Source organism: Salmo salar, chromosome 09, assembly GCF_965601325.2.
Source record: "Salmo salar chromosome 09, fSalSal1, whole genome shotgun sequence".
Taxonomy (NCBI): domain Eukaryota; kingdom Metazoa; phylum Chordata; class Actinopteri; order Salmoniformes; family Salmonidae; genus Salmo; species Salmo salar.
Window position 1 is genome coordinate 127,417,644 of NC_138299.1, and position 22,815 is coordinate 127,440,458.

Consider the following 22,815-nt stretch of genomic DNA (forward strand, 5'->3'; position numbering starts at 1 on the left):
TAGGCTGTTTAGAGTGTTTATCTGACTGGATAAAAACATTTAATAAAAAATTATGTCCCCCCCCCACTCCTAAAACCAAACTTGCGCCCCTGCTCAAAACTATTAGGCCTATGCTTAATTGGTTGGCCCATATGCAGAATGTGCGCATCAACTGTGTTTGTGCTTCACTGAACTTTAAAACCTGCTGTTTTATGCTTAGCCAAAGATTTAATAGACTGTGTGATGAATTTACTTTTAATTTGTTTTTGAATAATCTGTTGCTGCATGATATTTAGCCTACAATACATTATCAAGAGTTAATTGCGCCCAAGAGGGCGCCTCACAGGATCCCCTTTCACTTTCTTCATTCACAACCATCACGTCCCCGCCCTTCTCCGACCAGACTGTTTGCGAGGCTCCTCGACTCCAGAAACAGTTCGCAGTAAGAGGTTTACCTGTTCTTATACTAACGAGAGAAGCTGACGCCTTAACGGTGGACTATAGACAGCGCCGTGATTCTTCCTTATGGAAATCTAGCTATTCCTCTACAAGGTAGGCAAGTAATATTTACTTCTGTTAGACTATTATTAGGAAATTAAAACAGTTATTTTAAAAGTAATTTTGTCTCTTGTCCGTTCTGTGTCCGAATATCTCTCACCTAAATTATAATAATATATCGGTTCTATTTCACCAGCCTGCATGCCTGCAAATTAGAAAACAGTTTATACCGCTGTTTGTTTGCTAATACCAAAATCAAAATGTGTTGAAATGACTTCTTCACATGAGATGAGCAGCTTAAATGTGTAATTTGGTAACATGGATACAATTCGATATTGGAACCGCTGATTATGATGGATCTAATATTTTAAGAAGATTACAAGCTTATATATAACAGGGTTTTCCATTTCCAAAGCTATCCAGTATGAGCCACGCGACCCGCACAAAATGAGTCGGTGTGAAGGCCACTTTAAACTCAGTTGTTTGCTATAAACGTGTTCGTACTTTTGTTTGGGTATATTCCTTATAATCATAATACTGTAGCCTACATCATCCCATTATTTACAGCCTTATATAGTAGTCCTCTGTTATACCCTAATCAATGGCCTCTTGAATAAACTTGAACGGCGACTCCTTCAAGCGTGTGTCCTATAGGCCTACAAACGTAAACCGTTTGTAGGCTTATGTATTGCTCTCTTGGAAAATAATCGCGTTTAAAATAGCCGAGTTGTGTGTGTGGATTATCAGGTCTACAGTGGTAGCCTACCAAATAGTTAACTGGGGGATGTCCGGGAATTGGATGATCTCAGAGCCTAAATATTACATAAGGCTTGTGTCCGTACAACCCACCCACTGGACACATACGTCAAAATCAACGTCAATTCCCCTATTACTAGCCTGTTCAACTTCTCTTTCGTATCGTCTGAGATTCCCAAAGATTGGAAAGCTGCCGTGGTCATCCCCCTCTTCAAAGGGGGTGACACTCTAGACCCAAACTGCTACAGACCTATATCTATCCTACCCTGCCTTTCTAAGGTCTTCGAAAGCCAAGTTAACAAACAGATTACCGACCATTTCGAATCCCGCCGTACCTTCTCCGCTATGCAATCTGGTTTCAGAGCTGGTCATGGGTGCACCTCAGCCACGCTCAAGGTCCTAAACGACATCATAACCGCCATCGATAAGAGACATTACTGTGCAGCCGTATTCATCGACCTGGCCAAGGCTTTCGACTCTGTCAATCACCACATTCTTATTGGCAGACTCGACAGCCTTGGTTTCTCAGATGACTGCCTTGCCTGGTTTACCAACTACTTCTCTGATAGAGTTCAGTGTGTCAAATCGGAGGGCCTGTTGTCCGGACCTCTGGCAGTCTGTATGGGGGTGCCACAGGGTTCAATTCTCTGCCGACTCTCTTCTCTGTATACAGAGAAGAAGAGATGTTGCTCTTGCTGCTGGTGATTCTCTGATCAACCTCTACGCAGATGACACCATTCTGTATACTTCTGGCCCCTCTTTGGACACTGTGTTAACTAACCTCCAGAGGAGCTTCAATGCCAGACAACTCTCCTTCCGTGGCCTCCAACTGCTCTTAAATACAAGTAAAACTAAATGCATGCTATTCAATCGATCACTGCCCGCATCTGCTCGCCCGTCCAGCATCACTACTCTGGACGGTTCTGACTTAGAATATGTGGACAACTACAAATACCTGGGTGTCTGGTTAGACTGTAAACTCTCCTTCCAGACTCACATTAAGCATCTCCGATCCAAAATTAAATCTAGAATCGGCTTCCTATATCGCAACAAAGCATCCTTCACTCATGCTGCCAAACATACCCTCATAAAACTGACCATCCTACCTATCCTCGACTTCAGTGATGTCATCTATAAAATAGTCTCCAACACTCTACTCAACAAATTGGATGCAGTCTATCACAGTGCCATCCGTTTTGTCACCAAAGCCCCATACACTACCCACCATTGCGACGTGTACGCTCTTGTTGGTTGGCCCTCGCTTCATACTCATCGCCAAACCCACTGGCTCCAGGTCACCTACAAGTCTCTGTTAGGTAAAGCCCCGCCTTATCTCAGCTCACTGGTCACCATAGCAGCACCCACCCGTATCACGCGCTCCAGCAGGTATATCTCACTGGTCACCCCCAAAGACAATTCCTCCTTTGGTCGTCTTTCCTTCCAGTTCTCTGCTGCCAATGACTGGAACGAACTGCAAAAATCTCTGAAGCTGGAGACTCATATCTCCCTCACTAGCTTTAAGCACCAGCTGTCAGAGCAGCTCACAGATCACTGCACCTGTACATAGATGGGCTGTTTACAGATGGGCTATCTACCTACCTCATCCCCATACTATATTTATTTATTTATCTTGCTCCTTTGCACCCCAGTATCTCTAATTGCACATTCCTCTTCTGCACATCTACCATTCCAGTGTTTAATTGCTATATTGTAATTACTTTGCCACCATGGCCTATTTATTGCCTTAACTTACCTCATTTGCACTCACTGTATATAGACTTTTTATTTTATTTTGTTCTAGTGTATTATTGACTGTATGTTTTGTTTATTCCATGTGTAACTCTGTGTTGTTGTATGTGTCGAATTGGCCAGGTCGCAGTTGCAAATGAGAACTTGTTCTCAACTAGCCTACCTGGTTTAATAAAGGTGAAATGAAAAAAAAAATCCCCCCCCCAAAATTTCAAAACAAATTTCACGTTGATTCAACATAATTTCAATGACGTGGAAACAACGTTGATTCAACCAGTATGTGCCCAGTGGGCAGGAACAAATGGGTCTGAGTGAGACTCTGTTACTCAAGGTCACAAGAACCTGGAACCTTAATCACGACAATAAATCAGAGCCTGTCTCGCTGCAAGCACAAGCATTTCACTACACTCGCATTAACATCTGCTAACCAATACAATTTGATTTGATTTGCAATCTAATTTCAAACCCAGAAATCTGTTTTCCACAAACCAGATGACAAATTACATTGGCCATACATTTAGATGTTTACGCATTACCCTCATCAACATTGAAGGGATTGAATTCACTGCTGGCATGAGTAAATTATACGGTCTAGGTAGACTACAGAATATACACAACAATATGCACAACATAGATGAATGTTGCTAAAATTGACAGGGAATACATTTGCGCAATAGCCTGAGTATTCCCTTTTCCAAAAACGTCTGGATAATGTCTTACGCCCACTGCAAAATACACTATTAGCATTATTTAATAGATTGGGCGTTGGGTTATTTTGTTGGTCTGGTTTTATTGGCAAAAACACATTGGTCACCAGAAGAGAGAGAAACTAAGCAAAAGGTCAACCACATTACGCATGATGAAAACGCATTCTGATTAGGGGAAGTACGTGCCATTAGGATGGCCAAATTAGGAATTTCAGGACAAGGAATGATTCACAATTTCTTAATAGGCACCTTCCTTGGTCGACTAGAGATGTAACAAGGAGTGCTGAACTGGCGGTATAATGGTATAACCTTCTGATACACAACGCAAATTGAGACCATATGTGGCGGAAAGAAACTACAAACAGATGTTTGACTTGAATAACTATGTTACATATGTGTCCAGGAAAATAATAACAAAATATATCATAAAAAAATATATTTTAAAAATATATTTCTGCAGTCAGAAATGTGATTTCCTGTGTTTTATATCTATTTACACACTATGAGTTTAGAAATTGTGAAAAGGATGATAATGTCATTTTAGTGTAATAGCTGTTTGAAAAGAACACGTGAAAATTCAGCCTGTTTTGGTGGGATGGAGTTTTGGCTTGCCTAATGACATCACCAGGCGACAAATGAGTTAATTGACCAATAAGAAAGAGCGTTCCAAACCTCTTTGCCAATTACAGCTAGTTTTCAGTTTTCCCCTCCCCACTCAACCCACTCCCCAAATTCTTGCTTGAGAAATTGTGTGATTAATAAATATTTTTGGGGGTCAGTTTTCACCTATTTATGGTGACAGACTAACCCTAATTCCATCACAGAGGAAATTGTATCACACACACACACACACACACACACACACACACACACACACACACACACACACACAACTGATAAAACAGTAGTGTGTGTGTGTAATAAAATTTCCTCTGTGATGGAATTAGGGTAAGTCTGTCACCATAAATAGGTGAGGGGCAGGGCATGAATGCAGGCCCTAGGACTCCTGAGTGGCGCAGCTGTCTGAGGCACTGCATTTCAGGGCAAGAGGAGTCACTTCAGTCCCTGGTTCAAATCCAGGTTGAATCACATCCGGCTGTGATTGGGAGTCCCATAGGGCGACGCACAATTTGTCCGGGGTAGGCCGGCATTGTAAACAAGCATTTGTCCTTAACTGACTTGCCTAGTTAAATAAAGGTTAAAAAGAGTGGAGCAGGACATTATTGTCATGCAGCGCCAGGACTGTCAGAATGCATGGGTCAGCCCAACACTTTATCCCTATTGTGTTTGACAAACGGCATGTTTATAGATTCACTTCCCTGCATACAATCTGACAGACACATAATGTAGAGATATAAGGGTGAAACATTGTTTACTTCCAACTCAAGGAGGATTCAATCTCTCTGTCTCAGAGAATAGTAGGCTGTTTGTATCTTATCTGATGGTGTGTCGCAGAAATGGTATAGTGCTTTCACGATCAGCGCCCATCTGATTTCTCTACCCAGTGACACAATACCTTGTCACAATGTGGCCAATGACTCTGCGGTCAATTAACACTGTGAAAATCATCACCAACAAGTCTCAACACCTCTCCCCTTACAAAGATCTCAAGCAGCTTTATATGTGAAGCTAATGTGTTAAAATTCACATGACGGTTAGAGATGCCAGGAGTCGACTGGCTGCGGTAGAAAATGTGTAACATTTCAACACATATCAAGTGAGACAATAGTACTATAACTCATACAGGATATGATTCATACACAAATCCCCTCAATTTTTTTTAGACATTCACATTGTTTTAACTTTTAAACACGTGACTCATGATGAAGAAGATTTTCAGAAGTCCTAGGATTGGTGGGGATTCCATTAACTGAGATGACTAACAATAATGACATCAGCTGAATGCAGTAAGCAGTATCATTAGTGAGTCAGCTTAGAGCACAGCCACGAACTACACTAAATGACCAAAAGTATGTGGACACCCGCTCGTCGAACATCTCATTCCAAAATCATGGGCATTAATATGGAGTTGGTCCCCCCTTTGCTGCTATAACAGACCCACTCTTCTTTGAAGGCTTTCCACTAGATGTTGGAACATTGCTGCGGGACTTGCTTCCATTCAGCCACGAGCATTAGTGAGGTCAGACACTGATATTGGGCGATTAGGCCTTGCTCGCAGTCAGCGTTCCAATTCATCCCAAAGGTATTCGATGGGGTTGAGGTCAGGGCTCTGTGCAGGCCAGTTAAATTATTCCACACCGATCTCGACAAACCCTTTCTGTATGGACCTCGCTTTGTGCACAAGGGCATTGTCATGCTGAAACAGGAAAGGGCCTTCCCCAAACTGTTGCCACAAAGTTGGAAGCACAGAATCATCTAAAATGTCACTGTATACTGTAGCGTTAGGATTTCCTTTCACTGCAACTAAGAGCCCTATCCTGAAATATGAAAAACAGTCCCAGACCATTATTCCTCCTACCGCCAAACTTTACAGTAGCGTTTCCCGGCATCCGCCAAACCCAGATTCGTCTGTCGGACTGCCAGATGGTGAAGCTTGATTCATCACTCCAGAGAACGCTTTTGCATTGCTCCAGAGTCCAATTACGGCTAGCTTTACAGGCATTACACATGATTGTCTTAGGCTTGTGTGCGGCTGCTCGGCCATGAGAACCCATTTCGTGAAGCTCCCGACAAACAGTTCAGCACTCGGCAGCCCAGTTCTATGAGCTTGTGTGGCCTACCACTTCGCGGCTGAGCCATTGTTGCTCATAGCCGTTTCCACTTCACAATAACAGCACTTACAGTTGACATCGACAGCTCAAGCAGAGCAGAAATTTGACTGACTTGTTGGAAAGGTGGCATCCTATGACGGTTCCACGTTGAAAGTCACTGAGCTCTTCGGTGACGCCATTCGACTGCCAATGTTTGTCTATGGAGATTGCATGGCTATGTGCTCGATTTTATACACCTGTAAGCAACTGGTGTGGCTGTAATAGCCGCAATCATTTTTAAAGGGGTGTCCACATACTTTTGTATCTACAGTGCCTTCGGAAAATATTCAGACCCCTTGACTTTTTCCACATTTTGTTACAGCCTGATTCTAAAATTGATTAAATAAAACAATTTCCTCAGCAATCTATGCACAATACCCCATAATGACAAAGCAAAAACAGGTTTTAGGAAATTTTAACAAATGTATTAAAAACAAAAAACAGAAATACCTTCTTTACATAAGTATTCAGACCCTTTGCTATGAGACTTGAAATTGAGCTCAGGTGCATCCTGTTAACATTGATCAACCTTGAGATGTTTTACAACTTTATTGGAGTCCACCTGTGGTAAATTTCATTGATTGGACATGATTTGGAAAGGCACAAACCTGTCTATATACGGTCCCACAGTTGACAGTGTATGTCAGAGCAAAAACCAAGCCATGAGGTCGAAGGAATTGTCGGTAGAGCTCCGAGACAGGATTTAAAACATGTATTTAACCTTTATTTAACTAGACAAGTCAGTTAATAACAAATTCTTATTTACAATGCCGGCCTATCCCAGATGACACTGGGCGCCGCCCTATGGGACTCCCAATCACAGCCGGATGTGATGCAGCCTGGATTCAAACCAGGTACTGCAGTGATGCCTTGCACTGAGATGCAGTGTCTTAGACAACTGCGCCACTTGGGAGCCCCCAATTTCCTCAATTGTGTTGAGGCACAGATCTGGAGAAGGGTACCAAAAAAATTCTGCAGCATTGCAGGTCCCCAAGAACGCAGTGACCTCCATCATTCTTAAATGGAAGAAGTTTGGAACCACCAAGACTCGTCCTAGAGCTGGCCGCCCAGCAAAACTGAGCAATCGGGGGAGAAGGGCCTTGCACAGGGAGGAAACCAAGAATCCGATGTTCACTCTGACAAGGCTCTAGGGTTCCTGTGTGGAGATGGGAGAACCTTCCAGAAGGACAACCATCTCTGCAGCATTCCACCAATTAGGCCTTTATGGTAGAGTGGCCAGACGGAAGTCACTCCTCAGTAAAAGGCACAGGACAGCCTGCTATGAGTTTGCCAAAAGGTACCTAATGACTCTCAAACCATGAGAAACAAGATTCTCTGGTATGATGAAACCAAGATTGAACTCTTTGGCCTGAATGCCAAGCGTCACGTCTGGAGAAAACCTGGCACCATCCCTACGGTGAAGCATGGTTGTGGCAGCATCATGCTGTGGGGATGTTTTTCAGCGGCAGGGACTGGGAGACTTGTCAGGATCGAGGCAAAGATGAACGGAGCAAAGTACAGAGAGATCCTTGATGAAAACCTGCTCCAGAGCGCTCAGGACCTCAGACTGGGGCAAAGGTTCACCTTCCAACAGGACAACGACCCTAAGCACACAGCCAAGACAACACAGGAGTGGCTTCAGGACAAGTGTCTGAATGTCCTTGAGTGGCCCAGCCAGAACATCTCTGGAGAGACCTGAAAATAGCTGTGCAGCAATGCTCCCAATCCAACCTGACAGAGCTTGAGAGGATCTGCAGAGAAGAATGGGAGAAACTCCCCAAATACAGTTGTGCCAAGCTTGTAGCTTCATACTCAAGGCTGTAATCGCTGCCAAAGGTGCTTCAACAAAGTACTGAGTAAAGGGTCTGAATACTTTATGTAAATGTAATATCTGTTTATTTAATTTTTATAAATTAGCAAAAATCTCTACACTTTGTCATTGTGGGGTATTGTGTGTAGATTGATGAGGAAAACAACTATTTCACACATTTTAGAATATGGCTGTAACGTAACAAAATGTGGAAATAAGGATGCTATGCAAAAGCCAACAGATCATGATGATCGTGATTTGTTTTATGTCTGTTATCCAAATGGGCTTTGAAGAAAAAGTCTACAGTTAACTTGCATTTAAATGCTTCTTAGTGTAATGTGCATACAGCTCTGGAGAAGAAAAGTGCTAATTTTGTATGCAAAGTGTTAGTTTTGTATGTAAAGTGTTAGTTTAGAAGGATAATCTCTCTTGCTCCCTCAGCAGCTGTATAATACGCAATGTTTGTCTCAGCATCGGAACCACAAAGAGGCCCTGATAACAGGTTACCACACAGGGAGACGCACACAAAATCTTTTGAACAAACAACTTCCTTGGCAAATTGTGTTTCCACAAAAGTCTAGCAAGTCTTTGGAATGTGCAATGAATTCCTGAGGGTGTATGATTTAATGTGTGATTCACTGCAACACCCCACACAAACCTCAAATCAGCACACATCATCTGCCATGTTAAACTAAAGGCATTTTTGGGCGGTTTCAGCCAGTCCCCCTCAGCAAACACACATATTCTTGAAGTGTTTCCCCTTATATTTCTGTCCTCTGGCTCCAAGGGTGTAAATCTTTCTCTGTATTTCTCTCTGTGTCTCCACAGACCCTCAGGCCTAGCGTTTTGGTGTCACATTCCCAAAGCAACTGAGCCCCGTCAGAGAATCAGCAGACATAAAGGCAGCCAAAGGATTCTTCATCTTCAGAGGCCAAAAGATAAGGAAGAAAGGAGGCGTTGAAGCTGGAACACCCACCACCCTTACTGAATAATGGTGACTATTTGAGAGTGCGTTGATCTCCGGTCAAGGCCTACATGCCACTGTGATCACCAGGAAGTGGACAAAGTAAGGACAACGATAAAAAAATAAAAAACACTTTTGTCTGGCATATCATTAAAAGGAGGTGCAAATCTTATCACTGAGAGACGATCCCCTCACACACTGAATTCTGGGAAACAGAATGCCAGCCAAGACGCCCATGTACTTAAAGACTACCACACCCAAGCGGGGGAAGAAGCTCAAGCTGCGAGACGTCTTGTCCAGTGACATGATTAGCCCCCCGCTAGGGGACATGCGCCACAGTGCCCATGTCGGGCCGGAGGGAGAGGGCGACATGTTCGGAGACGTGGGCTTTTTGCAGGGCAAGATAGACATGTTGCCCGCCCTGAACGGCTTACCGCGCTCCCACAGTATGGAGAGGCAGCTGGAAGAGGCTTACCCCATGAACGACAAAGGATCCAACCACTCTTGTAACAACCACTGCAACCCCTACCACCACTCCACCAGCATGCTGAAGAGCACCATCTCCATGCCTGTGTTCATCGCCCACGAGCAGGCCCCGCCCAAGCCTCCTCGGCTTCACTTGGAGGACTCAACCGTCCCGTCCCAGCAGCAACAGTACCAACCTCAGCCAAACAACCATAACCAAAACCAGCAGAAGCATTACTCTATTTCTGTGTGTGACCAGGGTGTCGGCTGCTACATGGACCCCTGCCACAACCTTAGCTACTCTGCCTCCTTCAGGCACCTGGTGCCCTCCTCCGGCTCCTTCTCAGAGGTTTCCTCAGAGGACTCCATGTCAGAGAGCTGTGGCCCCCTGGACCCTCGGAGGGGGCTGAGCCTGGATTCAGACGCTGGCCTGAGCAATGAGGACCTTGGGAGCGAGCGGAGTGAGTCGCCCACCGTGTGCCCTAGGTTCTCTCCCGGCGTCTCCCGCTCAGAGTCCCTGATGGGCTTGGATCTGGACCTGGGGCCGTCCATCCTGGAGGACGTGCTGAGGATCATGGACCGCTACAAGAGCATTGATGACCGCTGTGAGTTGTGAGCAGAGGGAGGAAAGGGGCTTAGACACTGCTGTGCAGAGAGTTGTCTGGGACACTTTAATTGCCATCCTGCATATAGCCTAATGATGATTGGGCTGGTCCAACAAACAGGCAGAGACAGAGGATAGTGCCAGGACTGACGGGCACAAACGCTGGGACTGGGACTATATAATATCCAGACTGGATACACAGCAGCTTCAGAACCAACCATTTGTCTTTTGATATTCAGATTCACAATGGTGGAGAGACAATAATTTCTCCCACCCAAATGCTGCCTACGTTTTCACAGACTATAATTTTACATGTTTTTCAGCATTTCACTATTGTTAGGGTACATAAATCATACTTCACTAACTCCCTAAGTAAGCTCTGTAGTTTTCTGATAGGATGAAACGTAGTTGCCTAAAAATACAATTTATGTGCTTTTGATATTCTTCCAGGCACACATTTAAAAAAAATTCTGTGTGTACCTCTGTGAGGAATTTTACTGTTTTATGTCAGGACAACACTGTCAAGAATGGAGTATTCTATGTATTAGGTTGCCATCTAGTGGCAGAAGTAATGACATCCAAAATGCAACCGTTCTAGCAGGGCAAAAAGGTCAATGTTTTTTTTGTGCATTAGAATCAAAGTATCAGAAATGTGCAGCTTCTTCAAAATCCTTTAAATATAGTGGGATGACCAGAGAAAGTTCATATTTTGTAACAGCGGTGCAATTTCTGGACTTGCATCAAATCCTTCAGCATTTTATTATATTGTGTTGATATATTACATTGTATTTCAAATTGTTATGTACTGTATATTACTGTAATGTATTAAATAAATATGTAAATTAGATGCTGTACCATCCCTTTTTTATATACAGTACCAGTCAAAAGTTTGGACACACCTACTCATTCAAGTGTTCTTCTTTATTTGTACTATTTTCTACATTGTAGAACAATAGTGAAGACATCAAAACTATGAAATAACACATATGGAATCATGTAGTAACCAAAAAAGTGTCAGACAAATCAAAATATATTTTATATTTGAGATTCTTCAAAGTAGCCACCCTTGGCCTTGATGACAGCTTTGCACACTCTTGGCATTCTCTCAACCAGATTCATGAGGAATGCTTTTCCAACAGTCTTGGAGGAGTTCCCACATATGCTGAGCACTTGTTTGCTGCTTTTCCTTCACTCTGTGGTCTAACTCATCCGAAACCATCTCAATTGGGTTGAGGTCAGGTGATTGTGGAGGCCAGGTCATCTGATGCAGCACTCCATCACTCTCCTTCTTGGTCAAATAGCCCTTACATAGCCTGGAGGTGTGTTTTGGGTCATTGTCCTGTTGAAAAACAAATGATAGTCCCACTAAGCGCAAACCAGATGGGATGGCGTATCGCTGCAGAATGCTGTGGTAGCCATGCTGGTTAAGTGTGCCTTGAATTCTAAATAAATCACAGACAGTGTCACCAGCAAAGCACTCCCACATTATCTCACCTCCTCCATGCTTCACGGTGGGAACCACACATGTGGAGATCATCCATTCACCAACTTTGCGTCTCACAAAGACACGACGGTTGGAACCAAAAATCTCAAATTTGGACTCATCAGATCAAAGGACAGATTTCCACAGGTCTAATGTCCATTGCTTGTGTTTCTTGTCACAAACAAGTCTCTTATTCTTATTGGTGTCCTTTAGTAGTGGTTTCTTTGCAGCAAATTGACCTTGAAGGCCTGATTCACGCATTTATTTGGGCTGTAATCTGAGGTGAAGTTAACTCTAATGAACTTGCCGTCTGCAGCCGTCTGCAGCAGAGGGAACTCTGGGTCTTCCTTTCCTGTGGCAGTCCTCATGAGATCCAGTTTCATCATATTGCTTGATGGTTTTTGCAACGGCACTTGAAGAAACTTTCAAAGTTCTTGAAATTTTCCGGATTGACTGACCTTCATGTCTTAACGTAATGATGGACTGTCGTTTCTCTTTACTTATTTGAGCTGGACTTGGTATTTGACCAAATAGGGCTATCTTCTGTATACCACCCTACCTTATCACAACACAACTAATTGGCTCAAACGCATTAAGAAGGAAAGAAATTCCACAAATGAACTTTTAACAAAGCACCCCTGTTAATTGGGGTCCTGAGTGGCGCAGTGGTGCAAGGCACTGCATCTCAGTACTAGAGGTGTCACTACAGACCCTGGTTCAATTCCAGACTGTATCACAACTGGCCGTGATTGGGAGTACTATAGGGTGGCACACAATTGACCCAGGGTAGGCCATCATTGTAAATAAGAATTTGTTCTTAACTGACTTGCCAAATAAAATCATTGAAATGCATTCCAGGTGACTACCTCATGAAGCTGGTTGAGAGAATACCAAGAGTGTGCAAAGCTGTCATCAAGGTAAAGGGTGGCTACTTTGAAGAATCTCAAATGTATTTGTTTATCACTTTTTTGGTTACTACATGATTCCATATGTGTTAGTTCATAGTTTGGATGTCTTCACTATTATTCGACAATGTAGAAAATAGTAAAAATAAAGAAAAACCCTTGAATGAGTCGGTGTGTCCAAACTTTTGACTGGTACTGTATGTGTATTTTTACATTCTTCAGAGGCTGTGCATCTCAACCCTGGGCCGGGGACCCAAAGGGGTACACCTTGAGAGGCTCTACTTACCCCATTCCCGGGTAAGTTGTGCCAAGAGACCAGTCTTTTTGGACAAAGGACAGTATGTTTTCAAACTGTAAAGTTGACATGAATTTTGATTATCTCCAGGGATACAAAGGCCTGAAATATATGTAGATATCTTTGTTAGAAATAATACCATATTTCCCTTGATGGAGTGATACTTAATGTAAAAAAAAAAAAAATATCCCACTCTATCAAATGAAAAACATAGGCTAACAGTACAGTACCTTTACTACTATTAAGACAATACCTTCTGCTCATGTTGAATATAAATATAATGTTCTGCTCAGGTAAATCTTTTTTTTTTAGGCTGCAGTACTTCAGTTTTCTTTTTGCTTCGTTTTATGAAGTTCTCTGAACCTCCCTGGCTGGCTGCATCGCATTAGTGGATACCCACACTGCTCTCAGGCAGGTCTGCCGGTTTTGACAAGCAGAAGTATCGTAGTAGGTTAGGAAAATTAACTTGGCAGGTTTAGTACAATTAAGTTAAGGTTAGCTAAAATACTAAAATTATCCCCGACGTGACTCGAAAATATCCAGCCACAACCAGGTCTGATCTGAAAACAGTCTTGTTTTCCACAAATGCAATTCAGGTCAAAATTGAACTCGATATTTGACTAGTTAGGTCTGATTAAAGAAACGGTACGTACTTCACTTGAGGAACGCATACAAAACCCAATCAGAGAAGACCAAACGACTAGCTCACAATTCTGCAACCAATCAGAGAAGCAAAAGGTGGGCTTTTGTGTAGAAGTGTAGATGGAGAACGTCTGAATAAATCTAACGTGTGGGACATAGCTAGCTAATTGAATGGTTTTGTTTTGCCAATAAGTTAGCTAGGCATCTATTTATTGTAAAAAATGAAAAAAAGTGCCTGACCCAAAGATGCTGCTTGCCATCGCTGCAAGAAATCCTATCGAAATGAAGTGAGTGTTCGTGGCAGAGAGATTCTCAGACAGGGCAAAGTTAGCTAGCTAGCGCACGTAACGTTAGTAAACGTTACTAAGTCCGCTCTCTGCTAACATAGCTATCAGTTGGCTATCATAAGCTAGCTAGCTGGTTAAACTGTAAACATTACACCATGTAATGTCTGTTGGAACGAACCTAGCCACAGATGAATAGGGGCGTTAGCTAGGTAGTTATAGGTTTCTTTGATTTAGCTAATGGTACGTTTTGCACAGCTCTGTTTTGCTAGCTAACGTTACCTGGCTAAAATGCCCTTACTATTTCACTTGTATGCATGTTTTTGTAATACCTTTTATTCTAGGCTCAACATCGAAGGCCATGTTAGTCTATTTTCCTTATGACTACATTTACCCAGAGCAATATTCCTACATACTGGAACTCAAGAGGACCCTGGATGCCAAGGTAACTAGAGAGACCCAGCAACATGCCAGTTGTTGTAGATCTATCCTAATGTTATGGCCCTATGCATGTTGGTAACACATTGCTTATCCAAAGGGTGTTCTGGAAATGCCATCGGGAACTGAGAAGAGAGATGGTTTTCCGTCATTGATTGTTGCATATCAGCGGGTGAGTCAAGATATGTCAGTTTCTCCGTCAGGACTCCATTGGACCATTTTGACAGTAGACTTATACAGTGATCTCTCCTCTCTTTGACAGGAGTATCCCCTTGAAGTCACAAAACTGATCTACTGTTCCTGAGATGGAGAAGGTGATCTCTCTCTTCTCCTACACCTCTGTGTGTGCTCCCCTGTCCTTGAACATCTGTTTCTCATCCCCTTCTCTGATGCCATGTTGCTCCCTTCTCCATCAGCACATTTTATAGACCTCAATCAATGGAGGTCTATGGGCTGCGGTGCCCAGGAAATAATTAAATCCAATTATTAGATGCTACTACTATCACCCCTCCAAATCAAACATGGATTCCATTAGGGATGTGAACATGTAAACAAAGTTGGAATCCTTAACATTAAGAAGAACAAACCAAAAATTCCCCCCACATAATTAAAATCATAGTGCAGTTATCATAAAACATAATATTTTTGTGGTATAGCCTAACTACATTTATATGGCTATAAAGACCTGGGCAAGGTTGTGTAATTTTTAAATAAAACCAGAGAGGAAGAGACTAACTTTAGGCTACTTTGGTGAATTTGCGAGGCATGCAAGACAAGACATTGCAAGATGCAGATTACCAAGACATATGCTCATGGCCCCTCCTGTCTTTCCCTCGCGCTGGCCTACCTGCTCTTTCTCTTTGCTAATGACCCGTGTGTGTGTTTGCTCTGTTGCGTGTAGAATTTCTTAGTTTAGGCTATTCATGGGACCAATGTCGCTGGGATACAGGGGTATCTTGAGGCCAGTCTTGCGGGCACGGGGTAGGCTACTCTTCGTTTATGAGTAGGTGGGGGTGTTTTTGTCTCATGATATGAAATGACAGTAGGCTTCCAGTTTAGCCTGTATCGATGACCCTTTTCAGATATAATGGCTAGTGGCCCCTTAAAAGCACCTCTGCTACGACAGGTTTGTTTGTCTGTTAGGGTAGGCTACACTACAGCTTTTTAAACGCTGACACAAAACCTTCTTTGGAGACATGAACGGTATTTTATCTGTCTGTAAAGTAATGCCGCTTCGGAAGCGAGACTGACTTCCATCAGTAGGTGACCAGAACAGTCAATCCTAGCCTGCCTGCTGCCCACACGTAGATCATTCTTTCCCCCCAAAATTGTACTTTTAAAGTTCGTTAAATATTGCAACTTACCTAGACATTTAGTTAAAAGAAAGCACATCTATCCACCCTAACATAAATGGCAACGTTTGTTGTCAGGGAAACAATGGAACATTATATGCAGGAGCAGAATTCTACAATCTGAAAAGGTACAGACGCTTCTGAAAAGTGATCAGTTATCGACATGTTACTGTACTGCGTTCTATATCTGTAAAAGGTCACGGTAGACAACTTTATTGCCCGTCCCTAGCAGTCAGTATACTGCCGACAGTGTATCTTCACGATGACACCCACTAACCATGGTCCTGTAACACTCTTCAAATACATTTGTGTGTGGTCAAAATAGCAAATATTTTTCTGTCCATGTCATGGTCCAAATTGCATGATTCTTTGTGTTCAGGTGTGCTCGTTACGCTTTGGGAAGGAGGTGGATGGGAAATGTCACAGCCTGACGGCGTCATACATCCGCACCCAACGGCACAGCGACCCAAGCCTGCCTTCCTGCCGTTTCTATGAGGTGAGGGGCTTGGGATTGTGACAGAGAGTGATCTGGAGACTTCCATACCTCTGTCTGTCTGTCTGTCTGACAATCTGCTTTAGGAGTTTGACGCTATGGGAAAGCAGGTGCCCCTCCCAGCTGGAGTCTACAACCTGGACGATATGAAGGACATTTGTTGCGGAGGAAAGGCTGGTGCCCCTACTACCTAGCACGATATTCGGTAAGAGTAGCCCTTTGTCATAGCTTCTGATGTTTTTCTTTTACAATTGTTTTTGTAGCATGTTATATTTGACAGCATTACTAAAGACGGTACAGTATGAAGATGGGCAGAAACTGATTCTCCAATAGAAATCCCCGATTACGCTTTTAGGCAATATACTTTCGATATGAAGTTGTTTTTGACAAAAATGAAAATGTGTCAGTTTACTTTTATAAGGTTGGAGTAATAACATTTAACTACTTAAGGCATTGGCTCGGATCTAGGTTGTGCCTTTTAGATTTTGAGAAAATGAACAAGTAAGGAAGAATTTTTCACTTCTCTCATTGACTTCTCAAACACTGGCCTGGTCTGCTTGGTCTGTTTCGCAAGCGTTCCCGGAAGTCTTGCTATGTTGCGCCTCTGGGTTTAGAAACTCTCTGGCATTACTGTATGAAGGAGATGGACAAGTGAGGATGTTTTTCCCTTTTTGCTTCTTTCCTTAACACATACAGATCCTCCATGCCAACATTATAGTTTACAGTTACCACTACCTCCTGGACCCAAAGATTGCAGATCTAGTCTCAAAGAACCTCTCCAAGAAATCGGTGGTTGTTTTTTGACGACGCACATAACATTGGTAAGGACATCCACCTGTTTCTTTCCCATTTCTTTAAGTAACCCACTGTTTCAAGCCTCCACAAGCTGATATTCCATCCTCTTCCTCAGACAACGTGTGCATCCACTCCATGAGTGTCAACATCACCAGGAGGACTCTGGACCGCAGTCAGGCCAACGTGGAGACCCACCATTCTCAAGTAAGGTCATCCCCTCAGGGGTCTAGTGGAGAGCAGCACTAGATGCACTAACATTTTCTGTGTACAAAGGAGAATGTACAAGGAGTCTATAATGAGACCGACTCAACCAGTTTGTTGTTCTTGCCCCAGAAGTGAAGAGTCTTGTGATGTCATCTCAACCGCTTGTCCTCTGCTGTAGGATAAAGGAGACAGACGCAGCCAAACTGAAAGAGGAATACAGACGATTGGTGGAAGGCCTGAAAGAGGCCAATGTTGCCAGGGAGACCGACATCTACATGTCCAATCCCGTGTTGCCAGATGAGATCCTCCAAGGTTAGCCCTCTGGAGTCCAGTTGGAAACAACCCAGTTATTGAATATTTGTTCATATTTGTATCGATTTATGCTCAAACACGGTTTCATGTATCTATCTTTCCCTTTCTATATCCTGTCCTCCCTCCCCGCATTGTCTTTTTTTACGTCTTTCCCCCCTCCGCCTCCAGAGGCTGTGCTTGGCAGCATCCGCACGGCAGAGCACTTTGTGGGCTTCATGAAGCGTTTCCTGGAGTACCTGAAGTCCAGGCTGAGGATTCACCATGTAGTGCTGGAGCACTCTCCCCAGTTCCTCAGACATCTTTGAGAAGGTCTGCATTGACCGCAAGCCCCTCAGGTGACTTCTACAGTACTTTTGTGTTAGTTTTGTATAGCCTGGTGCCCTTGGTTGGTGGAGATTTCCAGTTTAGGACCATGGAGATTTCCATTTTAGGGCCATTCCATTGGTCCTAACATGTGCAAACTCTGTCCACCAGGGCACCAGGCAATGCAATTGGAATGCTCCTAGACTTAAGACTCCATCGTGGATTATGTCTCTTGGGAACATCAAAATAAGTTTCTAGTAACTCCTCACTCCTTAATTCTTATATGGCATATCTATTTGTTTCTCTAGAGTCTGTGCCGAGAGGTTGCGTTCGTTGCTGAGGACTTTAGAGATAGCGGACATCGCAGACTTCTCAGCCATCACCCTCACCTCATTTCTTTGCACTTACAGCAAAGGTACTGAACCTCCCTAGCCTGACTGTGTCTGTTACCTCTACACGGCTACAGCTCTGTGGCTATTTACTTTCCGTTCCTTGCAATCTTGCACCCTCAGGCTTCACCATCATCATTAAACCCTTTGAAGACCGAACCCCCACCATTGCTAACCCCGTTCTGCACTTCAGGTGAGTTTCATGTTTTGTTTTGCCAGCAGAACGGTGTGTTATTGATGGATGAGATGTTGTACCACTGCAAGAGCCAAGAGTGAAATAATCCATTAGGATGGAAGTGAATGACTCCTGTATACACTCTGCTTAGTTACTCATTGTGCCATTGGATCGTTTAAATGCATCATAAGAATTGATTTGGCATTCATCTTATCTGGGATCTAGTTGAGAGAAACAGGAACAATTTATATTATATGTAGCATAAGTCCAGGTCCAGGCATTCATGTAGTTTCAGATATTAAGCAGCCTTTTATTTTATGGGCTAGTGCATTAAAAAACACCAACGTGTGTCGATTTACGCTTTTTATCTGGGATCTACTTCTAACCCTGGCTCTGATCTCCCTTCAGCTGAATGGACCCTTCCATTGCCATCAAGCATGTGTTTGAGCGCTACCAGTCTGTCATCGTTACGTCAGGGGTAATCTCTCTCTCGCTTTCTCTCTCTCTCCTTTTCCTAGATTACCTGTGACCTAGCCACTAATCAGGGATTATAAGCCACCTGCTGATGGTCTCATCTGTCCAAGATGTGGCCACTCACGTTCCAATGCAGTCAGGCTCGGGTGCTATTTGTAAACTTAGTGCTGTATCTTTTCCATGTAGATGTGTTAATGAAGGACAAATGCCTTTTCTTTGTTTCTCAGTACTTTATCAACAGGGCATTCCCCCTTAAATCTGCAGCTTTTTAATGATTTATTTTTTACCACCATTCAGAATGACAGCTTCTCTATGGATTTGCTTGCGATGCAGACAAATGTAAAGAAGTATGATAGTTGATATTATTTTGCCTGTAGGTGTCTTCAGCAGTCAGTTCAGGAGTATGATCATCATCTCACGCCATTGATCCGCACACTAGATCCCTTGGCTGTGTGTTGGCTCGGCTGTCCTACCCTGTGGCTGTCTACTTCTGATCATGTTTCTATCCAGAGACCCTTTCACCGTTGGACATTTACCCCCGAATCCTGGACTTCCGGCCTGTTACCGTGGCATCCTTCACCATGACGCTGACACGGACCTGCCTCTGCCCTCTTGTGAGTAACCTCAGAAACACTCTACATGATATGACCTGAGTGGTTAATTCAAGCTATGCTGAGCTTCAGAAAGGATGCAAGGGGGTGACACTGAGCTCTTCGTCTTTCAGGTGGTGGGGAGGGGAACGACCAGGTGGCCATGACCTCCAAGTTTGAGACACGTGAAGATTTTGGTTAGTGATTGTTACATTGTATCGAAATAATTTGTGAGCTTAGACTCTCCTTTCCTTAGTTGTGATAAAACAAAACATTGGAATAAACCTGGTCTGGTGTCTATTTTTCAGCTGTCATCCGTAACTATGGCAACCTGCTGCTGGAGATGTCTGCGATCGTGCCCGATGGCATCGTGGCCTTCTTTACCAGCAACTACATGGAGAACATTGTGGCGTCGTGGTATGAGCAGGTGTGTACACACGGTCCACAAATTGAAGTGAGAATAAATGTTAAAAGTGAATATCGTGTGGTTCTGTTTGTACTGTTATGGCAATAGACATAGCTACACTGAACAAAAAATACAAACACAACATGTAAAGTGTTGGTCCCATGTTTCATGAGCTGAGGTAAAAGATCCCAGATATTTTCCATATGCACAAAAATGTTATTTCTCTCAAATTTTGTGCACATTTTTTTTTTTTATATCCCTGTTAGTGAGCATTTCTCCTTTTCCAAGATAATCCATGACAAGTGTGGCATATCAAGAAGCTGATTAAACAGCATGATCATTACACAGGTTCACCTTGTGCTGGGGACAATAAAAGGCTACTCTAAAATGTGCATTTTTGTCACACAAAACAATGCCACAGATGTCTCAAGTTGAGGGAGTGTGCAATTGGCATGCTGACTGCAGGAATGTCCACCAGAGCTGTTTCCAGTGAATTGAATGTTAATTTCTCTACCATAAGCCTCCTCTAACGTTGTTTTTGAGAATTTGGCAGTACGTCCAACCGGCCTCACAACCGCAGACCATGTGTATGGCGTCGTGTGGGCGAGCGGTTTGCTGATAACGTTGTGAACAAAGTGCCCCATGGTGGGGTTATGGTATGGGCAGGCATGAGCTACAGACAACAAAGAGAAATTGCATTTTATCGATGGCAGTTTGAATGCACAGAGACACCGTGACGAGATCCTGAGGCCCGTTGTCGTGACATTCATCCCCGCCATCACCTTGTTTCAGCATGGCCCCATATCGCAAGGATCTGTACACAATTCCTGGAAGCTGAAAATGTCCCAGTTCTTCCATGGCCTGCACACTCACCAGACAGCGTGTTCCAGTTTTCCTGCCAATATCCAGCAACTATGCACAGCCATAGAAGAGGAGTGGGACTACATTCCACAGGCCACAATCAACAGCCTGATGAACTCTATGTGAAGGAGATTTGCCTCATGCAGTGCGACACATGGTCACACCAGATACTGACTGGTTTTCTGATCCACACCACTACCTTTTTTGGTGGGGGTGTCTGTGACCAACTAATTATCTGTATTCCCAGTCATGTGAAATCCATAGATTAGGGCCTAAGGAATTTATTTCATTGTTGCGTTTTAGATTTTTGTTCAGTATAAAGTATGTTAGCATTTTATTGGCAGCAGCTAGAATTGTGCCCAATGTTGATATTGGTGATAGATTCCTGAGTTGGAGAAATATAATTTTTTGAAGGGTAGTATCTGGAAGTTGAGTAAGCATTGTCCTCGTCCTGTCCCGGTGTGTCTCTGTAGGGCATCTTGGAGAACGTCCAGAGGAACAAGCTGATCTTCATCGAGACCCCAGACGCAGCAGAGACCAGCATGGCTCTGGAGAAATACCAGGAGGTCAGGAGACCCTTTCTTTGATTGTCTTAGGTTGTCTTCTGTCGTTGTGTCTGTGACCTCTTATCTGTTGTGCCCCAGGCCTGTGAGAACGGCAGAGGAGCCATCCTGCTGTCTGTGGCCAGGGGGAAGGTGTCACGAGGGAATCGACTTTGGTGAGTGTTTTAGTTCCTGTAGCACAGTAGGCTAGCCTCCTTCAGGCTCATTTGCAAAACAAAATGGCCGCCAAAGTTACAACACAGGTCATGTACAGTGAGTTGTTCATTGTAGTTATTTGAAGAGATGAGTGATGTGATACTGTCTCCCTCAGTCCACCATTTTGGCCGTGCAGTGATCATGTTCGGAGTGCCTTACGTTTACACACACAGCCGGATCCTGATGGTCAGTCTAATTCCTCTGTTCATCATCCTTCCCTTGTTCTTCTCTTCTGCTTTATTCACTGTTTTGGTCTGTTCCTCTCTTCTGTTCCGTGTATGTCTTCCTCACCCCTCTCTTGTCTTTCACTTTACTTCCTTTAATCCTAATGGGCTGTTTGTCCAAAATAGTTATCCTTCTCCTCCTCTGTCCATCCCTACCAGGCTCGTCTGGAGTACCTGCGGGGCCAGTTCCAGATTAGAGAGAATGACTTCCTGACGTTTGACACCATGCGGCGCGCAGCACAGTGTGTGGGCCGCGCCATCAGGGGCAAGACGGACTACGGCTTGATGATCTTCGCAGACAAGGTAAGGGCCTTTGGAACTTGGTGTGTCAAAGGTTTGAGAGGAATTGTTGGACCATTTCTTACCACTCTGATCATTGATACAGACTCGACCCTGATCATTTTTTAAATTTATTTTGTCTGTAATGTCTACGTAAATACATGTTTAATGTATTTATAGTTCTGTGTTGGACCCCAGGAAGATTAGCTGACGTTATGGCGTCAACTAATGGGGATCCTAATAAAAATTCTAAATTCCTCTTGGAATTAAAAATATCAGTGGATTTCTAGAAGCTGAAAGCCATAATGGACTGAGGTCACAGCAGGTTGTTCCATAATGCTGTTAGCGACCTAGTTCCTTCACATCAGTATTGAAGAGAATTGGAACAAAGCCTAAGATCCTTTTTCTCTCGTGTTGCAGCGCTATGCCCGGGCTGACAAGCGAGGGAAGCTGCCCCAGTGGATTCAGGGGCACCTCACTGACGGCAGCCTCAACCTGACCATCGACGAGACGGTACAGCTGTCCAAACACTTCCTACGCCAGATGGCCCAGCCCTTCAGACAGGTACTGCACATCACAGTGCAGTACCCCAGGAGGACCAGTTGGGCCTGTCTCTGCTGACACTGGAGCAGCTGCAGTCAGAGGACATGCTGCAAGAGATCGCCCAGATTGCTCACCATGCCTAAGAGGAAATGTCATCACCCAGTCAAACCCACATGTCATACAGACAAGGTCACTGTTTCAATACTGTCCTACTGTACATAGAGCATCTGTTCTTCCAAAGTGTATATTTGCATAAGCCTGGAGGCCGAAAAAGAAATGTTTACAGTTTCTACCATGCAGTGGGCAT

General features: G+C 43.7%; 1 protein-coding gene and 1 pseudogene across 2 annotated transcripts; both read left to right on the top strand.

Annotated features, from left to right (window-relative positions):
- The first annotated feature begins 353 nt into the window (after positions 1-353).
- On the top strand, positions 354-11,150 carry LOC106612592 (cdc42 effector protein 2). Its single transcript, XM_014213887.3, has 2 exons — positions 354-531; positions 9,099-11,150. Exon 2 carries the CDS (start codon positions 9,452-9,454, stop codon positions 10,313-10,315), a length of 864 nt encoding a protein of 287 aa, XP_014069362.1. The 5' UTR covers positions 354-531; positions 9,099-9,451; the 3' UTR covers positions 10,316-11,150.
- A 2,546-nt stretch (positions 11,151-13,696) lies between these two features.
- On the top strand, positions 13,697-22,807 carry LOC106612593 (general transcription and DNA repair factor IIH helicase subunit XPD-like; annotated as a pseudogene). Its single transcript, XR_014378882.1, has 21 exons — positions 13,697-13,915; positions 14,257-14,357; positions 14,451-14,522; positions 14,613-14,664; positions 16,082-16,198; positions 16,282-16,400; positions 16,892-17,016; positions 17,106-17,199; positions 17,373-17,506; positions 17,675-17,841; positions 18,118-18,224; positions 18,322-18,391; positions 18,782-18,851; positions 19,360-19,465; positions 19,572-19,634; positions 19,746-19,864; positions 21,178-21,270; positions 21,349-21,422; positions 21,578-21,648; positions 21,846-21,989; positions 22,386-22,807. The product of XR_014378882.1 is annotated as a general transcription and DNA repair factor IIH helicase subunit XPD-like (transcript).
- The last annotated feature ends 8 nt before the right edge of the window (positions 22,808-22,815 follow it).

Excerpts from the sequence above, each read along its gene's own strand:
- LOC106612592 (XM_014213887.3), top strand. The coding sequence starts at position 9,452 with ATGCCAGCCAAGACGCCCATGTACTTAAAGACTACCACACCCAAGCGG.